The 8,718-nt window shown below is 42.5% G+C and overlaps 1 protein-coding gene across 1 annotated transcript; it reads left to right on the plus strand.

Moving 5' to 3' along the window:
* The first annotated feature begins 4,625 nt into the window (after positions 1-4,625).
* Positions 4,626-5,539, plus strand: MARVELD1 (MARVEL domain containing 1). The gene has a single exon (XM_075258759.1). The coding sequence runs from the start codon at positions 4,770-4,772 to the stop codon at positions 5,262-5,264; it is 495 nt and encodes a 164-aa protein (XP_075114860.1). The 5' UTR covers positions 4,626-4,769; the 3' UTR covers positions 5,265-5,539.
* The last annotated feature ends 3,179 nt before the right edge of the window (positions 5,540-8,718 follow it).

The following is an 8,718-nucleotide window of genomic DNA, read 5'->3' on the forward strand; positions in this document are numbered from 1 at the left end:
ATTTTCCCCGTACAATAGTAATGGACTTGTCATTTGGCTGTGATTCGCTACATGTGGCCTTAGCCTTAGGGCCAGTTCCCACGGAGTATCGCTGTGCTCATTCTGACACTTAAACACGTGTCAGAGTGAGAGCTTCAAAACAGAATCCCATTGACTTCAATATGTAGTGCGCGTAAGACAGAACCCATTGAAGTCAATGGGATTCTGTTTTGAAGTGCTCACACTGACACGTGTTTACGTGTCAGAATGAGCGCAGCGTTACTCCGTGGGAACGGGCCCTTAGGATGCATTCACACTGTGTAGTCAAAACTGCTTTGGAAAAAAATACTACATGTAATTTTGGTGCATTTTTTTTGATTCTATAGGTGAAGCATGTCAAGTGTGTCTTCACCTGTAAAATTAAGAAACTTAGCCTCATGCAGACGACCTCTGTGTGTGTGCAGTATACGGGTCATTAGAAATGTCAGGCATGACCTATGGATTGGTGTCTATCCTTATTGGTCCTCACTGACCCATACTTTGAAATGAATGGCCACAAATACAGACAGGTATAGGACCTGCTCCATCTTTTGCAGCTCTTCATTACAACCCGAAAACACAGCCACAAAACCTGCAGCTGTGTGTATGGGCCCATAGGCCCATGAGTACTTTATCCCCAATTGCAAAAACTACTGTTGTGTGAATTGGGCCTTAAAATATTGCAGAGGTGTTGTCTGCTGCATAATCCACACGTGTAACCTTTTTCCATGGATTTGAGGTGAAATCCATGAGAATGCGTCTACTGTGTGGAATTATACTCATCCGAAAAGTATGTTCACGCTTTGAAGAAAATTTCTACAGGAGAAATCTCTTCCAACTACATAGGCTTTGTAAAATACCATGCAATGAGTAGTCCACATGTGAGCCGACTGATGAAACTGGAAACCTGCTGACCCCAACCAGACACGCCGTCATGCTTTCATTCCATTCATCCTGCCATAAAGTTTCAAGATGTTCACCCGCATTGTTGGCTTTCTATGTATTACTGCTAAGGCAAGAGCAAAAATGACTGTAGGAGGGAGGGCTTTGAAGTAGGGATATGAAAGGAGCAAAAATAGTACCTGATGACAATAGGGGTATTATAACTGGCGCAGTCTCTTACAATAGCTGCGGAGCAAATCTATAAAGCATCTTTTCAGCCATTTTCCATGTGCTCTTTGTGCTGACCGTTTTTAGTTTGAGGATGTGATCTAATTTATTGTTACAAATTTGCAACAACATTGAGAAATTTATGCAACATTTCCTAAATTGGGAATCTGTAATACTGTGAATGACATTGCAAAAGTGGTAAATATATATACCAGTATATTTTATATTAAACTTTTGTTTTATTGGTATGTTTATTGTCTGTAATCCTTGTATGGGTCTGGATCACAGTGTGTGCTGCATTAAGGCATGATCAAATGGTGCAGACGAGAAGTGGGCAGTCATGTCATTTCATTATAAGCCGTGTGTTTCTAGTTAAAGGCGTTGTTCAGACATTAGTGTGTTCTGATTCGCTTTCACAGGCCAAATGACGTCCCATTTATTGATCACATGGCCTGTTTTCAGGTCCGTCCTGTGAAAGTGAATGGTAGATGACATCCCAGGTAGCATGCTGCAGTATTTTTTAAATTTTTTTTTTTTTTGATTAATATGAAGACACCTAAATAAGGGCTAGTTTACATGGGTTTTGTTGCAGAATCCACCTCAAAATCCACACCCTCACAATAGAGGTCTCTGTATACTGCTAGCGATTTGCCCTCTTTTGAGGTGAAATCGCTGCAGCGCGTCTGCGCCAAGACGATCCCTCCGGACTAGGCCAATTCATTTGGGCCTATTCTAGAGCGGGAAGCTGCGACAGTCGTGGCAGGTGCATTTTGGTCCTGATTCTGACTCCCTTCCCGGGTCAAAATTGGAACCAAAATACGCGGTCACTAGCCTGTGTGAACTAGGCCGAAAACAAAAACATAAAAATTTGCTGTATGCAAACTTATGCCAGCAATAAAATGAAACGGAGCCACAGAACTGCCAAAAGATACCTGTGTGTGCATGGTACAGTATGGCTTGAAGGGAGACATATTGTGATCATGTACATAAGGTTAACAGTATAATCACACAGGTCAGACTGGTTGCAGATTGATCTATACCTTACATCTGCACTGGTGCTGTCTTTGTTGTGTACATGCATTTTTGCAAGCCCTATGAAGATGAACAGTTGCAGAAATTTCTTCAACAAACCTGCCATGTGTGAACATCACCCAGTGCAAATGTTGGTGGTGTTTTCTTTTTACTTACATGACGTTTGTATATATCACAGTGAAACCCTCACCATTCAGCATTCCAGGGCCATGACAGTAGCTTGTACAGTCGTGTATAGAGATTGATGTAAACACACACAGACACATTTGGGTCCAATATAATGATTTCAACCCTTATGTACTGTGATGTTTGTATAAAGAAGTGAGATATCTATTTTTAAGTATAAAAAAAAAAACAAAAAACATAAAGTTGGTTGATGGCTCCCCCTACAGGAATTTTTAAAGAATTATCAGAAAAAAAACATTGGTTTGGTAGTCTGGTTTTTTTTGAAAAGGGTTTTTCTTTACAGTACATTGGAAAGCAAACACTTCAAGTACATTCCGTGTACCACGCGTGGCCTCGGTTTTGCAAGGTGCTAATGGGCTACACAATTTTTGAATAAGAAATATTGAAAGGTTTTTTGGCATTTAAGGCATAATGTGACGTTTTAACTCTGTGCCACCTTTGCCATTTTCCAGAAAAAGGAGAATGGCAAGAGTGCCAAACTTGTCATTTAGCTAAAGCCACAGCCAAAACGCGCTATGGAAAACACTGTATTTATTTATTTTTATTAAGGCTGCGGGTTTATTTGGTTGCAGATTTTGCAAAGTTAGGAGTGGATATAGCAGATGTATTCTTTATATCTTCCATTCCTTTTAAGGGTATGTTCTCCTATTCATATCAATGGGAGTTGGGAACAGATTTTTATTTTTTTTAATATAAATTTTTCTCTGCTAGAGGGGAAAGTGTCATATCCTATCTTCAGCTCATGCGTCATAAACGCCGTGGCAAGAACCGCAGCGTTTTACAGTTCCTGCAAAGTGGATGGGTTTGTAGTGAATCCGATCTACACATTGCAGAAAAATATCTGCAGCATATCCGTTAAGTTTTTGGAAATCGCAGCATGTCAATTATACATAGGAAAACCACGTGTGTTTCCATATAAGTATAATTGAAGCAGAAAGTCCTCAGAAGAAAACTCTGTAGAATTAATGTGAAAAGTGCTGCAGGAAAATCCACACTGTTTCCGCTTTTTTTTCGCTGATACGGAATATAGCCTCTCGGCAAGATCTTAGTGTATAGGAGCATGGGATAGCTTGTGGAAACAGGAGTCCTTTATCCCACCCTACCCCCAGTGTCACTTATTAATGAAGCATACAGTCCTCCAGCTATTCATTAACTTGGGTGTTATTACACAGGATATTTTGCAATGTGTTCAGTAAGTAGGACTGAAAATATCTCATAGATTAGAATCTTACCCTGTTATAGCTTTCAAAGTGAATGTGATGACATCCATAGAAATCCAGCATCAGATTATGCCATAATGGAGTCTGCTGGTCCTGGGGGCATCGGCATCTCCTTTTATCATCTGGTTCTGGCTATAGTGGAAATGTGCTCTGGTTTACACATACTGATGCATATTCCTGACCAAAATATACAAGTCTGATGTGATTTTAGGGTTATTTAGTAAATTTAGTCTACTGGTCAATATTCCCTGCACAGACAATATTAGAAGAAATCAGGCCCTGCATGTAATATGGGGAGTTTGCACGTGAATGTGACTCTGTGAATGAGTCTGGACCACAAAATGGACAGGAATAGAACTTGTCCTGAGTTTTGCACCTGAGTTCACAGACCAGTGAAAAATACAGTTGTGTGTATGAGGCCATAAGAAAAGGCACATGGTCCAAAGGCAAAGTTGTGTGCACCTTGTTTCATGCTGCAATAGACATCAGGTGTCAAAGACTTGTCACCCCTTGACATTGTATCTGATGTAAGTGGGTCATTGGGTCACACTGAAACCTCAAGCGTCCCCTGGCCGTCGAACACAAGTAGACCCAACATGGAAGCCTTTCTAACTCTACTCTATCTTAGGCTGTGCCTTGTCGCACCATATATCGTAGATATGATACAGAAAGGTTTTATTGTAACACTGAATAGCTTTTATTTGCTGAAATCATAATGAAACATTTTTATTTTGGAAACCAGAGTATTATTGTAAAATGTCTCTGCTAACTGGCTGGATGTGACCTCTCAATTCATTGTGCGCACACACAATCTCACCATGTCAGTATCCTGTCAGCTTACTTGACTCTTTATCTGGTTGCATGTGTATGCTGTGTATATACCGAATGTTTCCCAGTTTACCCAGATTTCACAAGTGTTTGCAGGGTGAAGAAAGGGTGTGTAACAGCTCCATATCCAGCTCGCTCTACAACCGCTATATCCAGATGTTGAAGTCCAGGGGAAGTTGCATGTACAGTGATGTCAGCAGAGGAAGAAGAGGCATTAGGTTACATGATGGGACTGCCCACACCCTACATCTGAACGAGCTGCACACAAGACAAGGCTCATCTCCAGAGGAAATAATCACAGCTGAAGCTCCCTGCATTAGCTCCCAGAACAGGGATTCTGCTCATAAGTAAGTTTGTGCTCAGTCCACATCGACAATGTCTGCCCAGGCGGCCAGGAGCTCCTTGAGTGCCAACAAGACTTTCCTGAAAAGTTTCCCAGGGGTGCTGAGAGTTCTGCAAGTGGCCATGGGAGCAGCACTATGGATTACTATCGCCTCTACCTCCTACAGTGGTGGGGTGCACTTTGTCCTGTTTGTGGCTGTGTTTTTCTGGCTCCTCACCCTGCTCTTGTATGTCCTCACTCTGCTGGACAAGCAGGACCTGGTGCCGCTCCTAGGGGGTGAACGCTGGCTGCTCACCAATCTCGTCTATGATGCCCTGGCCACAGTTTTGCACGTTGCTGCCACCATCGTTATGGCCAACTACACAGACCAGTCTTCCTACTGCACCTTGCAAGGCTATCGGCATCGATGCCCATACTATACTTATTTGACAGCCTCTATATTTGCCAGCCTGTGCAGCCTTTTGTATCTGCTCACTACAGCCTGCTTCTGCTATAGGAAGTGCAAAGGGGAGCAAAGCATTATATAGAGGTACTACGATTGCTGCTGGAGCCGGAGAAAAGTCCTTGGATGCCAAGAAAGTGACAATATTCTGATGAAGCTTCCTTTTTTCATTTTTATTTTTTTTAAATCTAACTTTTCGTAACAATTTCTTTTCTCACACGTGACCATTCTGTTTTGTTTGTATGATATATTTTAGGTACCGTATTATGATTGCTTTGTACTGAGTAAGTGTTACATTGCTAGTTGTTACATGGTGCTACTGTCTGCCTTATGTCTGAATATAGCAAATTTACAAGCCATCCGGTCTTCTGCTTGGGTTGTTTTTGGGGTAAGTCCTGAAGGAGCACCATGGAAGCTTCAAGTTCTGATGTTTTGTTTAAATAGAAACTGCTGCTTTTTTTTTTTTTCGGCTTCATTCACACTTGCAGTAGTTTAAAAACAGCAAGTGTGAAAACTTGCAAAATATGGAGTAGATCCTATTACTGTCCATTTTTGTGGCTCTGTGTGGTCCATGGACAATGTCATGACATCTATGTGACATGCGTTCTTTTCCCTTGGTCGTGTGCATGGAGCCTATGTTGACTCCATTCCTGGATTTTGCTAAAAAAAAAACAAAAAAAAAAACTGCATAAAAAATATAATCTGCATGTGCAATTTCTGCCTCGGGGCAAGTTCACACTGATGTGGATTTTTAGGTTCGTAATCTGCCTGTAAAAAAAGGCTCCCATTGAGTTCAATGGGAACCGTTCGCTTTTATTTCCCGCTAGCGGGTTTTTTTTTTTTTTACATCCGGTAGCGGGCAAAAGGAGCGGTGTACCCTATCTTCCCGCATATTCCGTGGCTGACTTGTCTGCGGTGCGCGACTCCTTTCGATTAGGCCCATTCATTCGGGTTCCAATGGTTTTTTTAATTTTTATTCAGAGTTCAGAAAAACGAAATGTCTATCTGGCCACTATACAACACCAAACAGCACTGAGGCTAAGGCCTCCCTTATCATGTCGCAACCAAAAAGTTTTCCCCTGCAGACTTTCTGCTTCAATTATACCTGTAGAGAAAGCTGCAGCATTTCCGTAGGTATAATTGACATTCTGCAATCTGTAAAAATGGAACTGTTTTTGAAATTGCTGCTTGTCTAGGGCGGAAATTTTTCTGCAATGTGTGGATGGGGTTGGCCAGAATCCCATCCACTTTGCAGTTACTGTAAAACAAACTTGCAGCGTTTACACTATGTGGAGCCCAGGACTGAAAGTGCGACTGGTGGTCACACACTGACTTGCCCAATGAGACTAATTGGCATGCTTACATGCAGCAAAAAAAACCCGGGTGGACATGTTTTGGCTGCAAAAAAAGTGACACAATCCATGTCCAAAAGCTCTTTATGAACATAACCTAGGGTGAGGTACATGGTGAGTGAGCGTAGCGAGTTAGCTGCCAAAAAATCATTGGCGGCCAACCTGCTGTGATCCACAGTAACCAAACCTGTGGATGAGATATAAACTTAAGCGTAGGCCTTTTATATTTATGCATAGAAGGGTGTGATAGTTCTGTGCTTCAGAGTTGAGACATGGCCAGCAGCTACTTTATTTCCTTTCTAAACATGCCCATAAAAGCACACTTCGCTGCTGTGTACATGGATACTGTACGGTGGTGCACAAAATGCCTTTGGATATATCCGGACATACTTCTGCAGTTCTTGACGCGTGGCTGAGGACAATGCAGTAATAACCACATGCAGCTTTACCACTGATGCAGTACTGCTATTATCGTGTTATTTTGTCGCTCATTGCATATTTGAAAATTATTCATGGGATATATTAGAAAAGGTTAATATGAATGTCGGGTTATTGTATGTTTACTTGATATCCTTTAGATCAGATCAATGAGGGTCCAGCACATGGGACAGGCCTTCTGCTCACCATCTACCTAGTAGTACCCATCTCCTTCAAGTGAATAGGACAAAACTACTATACGCTACACAGCCACTAATAAGAATGCAGGGTGCAGGTGTATGAGACCATCTTAGACTAGGTTCACTTCTGCCCCAGAAACTGCCAAAAATCAATGTAGAGGAAAGGGCTAGTTCACACGGGCTTCTGCGTAAACACATTCTGTTGTGGCTCCTGCACCGTGTGATCGGTGCAGTGCACTGGCATCCCGTCGCGGCTTTCTGCTCCGGATTAGGCCCAAATGAATAGACCTAGTTTGGAGGTTGGTGTCGTGAGGCGGACGCCGCAGCTGAATCAGCAGCAGAATTCTCCTGAAGAAGGCGGGAACAAACCACTCGCAGAAAAAGGAAATGACTGGCTCCCATTGATTTCAATGGGAGGTGGCAGGATTTTGATGCGGATTAGGCATCAAAATCCTGACCATTTTGCAGTTTCAGTGTAAATACAGCGTAAACCTGGCAGACCCTATTGTGGTCTATGGAGTCTGCAGGCAATTTTGTTTTAGTGGTCTGGCTCTCTGTTGTTCGGATTCCCAGGTGGACCCAAACAATGGCGACCCGTGTGCCAATGTGAACCTAGCCTAAGGCTTCTTGCACATGGCTGTAATGTATCTCTATATTCCAGATTGTATTTTGGCCACATATCCCATTTTGACCAGGGCTTGTATATCCCATATGATAGAAGAATGAGCCTTTTGACCTCTGGTGGAGATGGAATTTTTGGCCGTAATCCAGTCTGGAAAATCCAGACATGTTGCAGCTGTGTGCAGAAGACTCAGAGAACACGCTGTAGCGCTCACTCCAGTGCCATGGCCCCTTCATACAGCTGATTGAGAGGGGAGGGGGGGGGTGAAATTGGACCCCACCAATCTGATATTGATCAATACTGTGAAACTGGGAAGCTCCTTTTAACAAACACAGCATGTCCACACAGCCGCACCCTATGAGTTATCAGTTTGGATAACAAATCTAAAACCTGACTTCTCATAACAGAAGAGTTTGAGTTCAGGAATGTGAGCGCTATGCCTGAAAAGTTTAGAAGCCCCTGGAGGGCTGTATGGAAGAAATTCAGAGTTAGTGAAACTAGGACGACACTTCTATTTACCTGAATCCACAGATATTATACAGTATTTTCATTCAGAGACCAATCCGGTGATCCCGCAGATGCTCCATAAGGACACTTCATCTTTTACCAAATGTGTCAGACTTTTTATTGACTCCTAGTGGGTAATAAAGGTAAATCCTGCTTTTATATCAAATGTGCAAACTGGCCACCGACAGGTGGAGAAGTGACCTATAGGTTGGAAATAGTGTCCTGTATACAGCCAGACGTCTTGGCATATAGAAGAGCAAGTGTTCACCAGGCTGTGGAGCATCATAAAATGTAAATGACGCAGGGTATTAACTCACTCAATAATTCCCCTAGGGAACTGCAACATAATGGGCCAATTCAGTGTGTGCAATATATGGTCACCCTAAGAGTGGGGGATCAATAGGTCGTAACGCCTACATGCTTTTATTTGTGTTCGGTGGT

Source organism: Leptodactylus fuscus, chromosome 10 (assembly GCF_031893055.1).
Source record: "Leptodactylus fuscus isolate aLepFus1 chromosome 10, aLepFus1.hap2, whole genome shotgun sequence".
Taxonomy (NCBI): Eukaryota; Metazoa; Chordata; class Amphibia; order Anura; family Leptodactylidae; genus Leptodactylus; species Leptodactylus fuscus.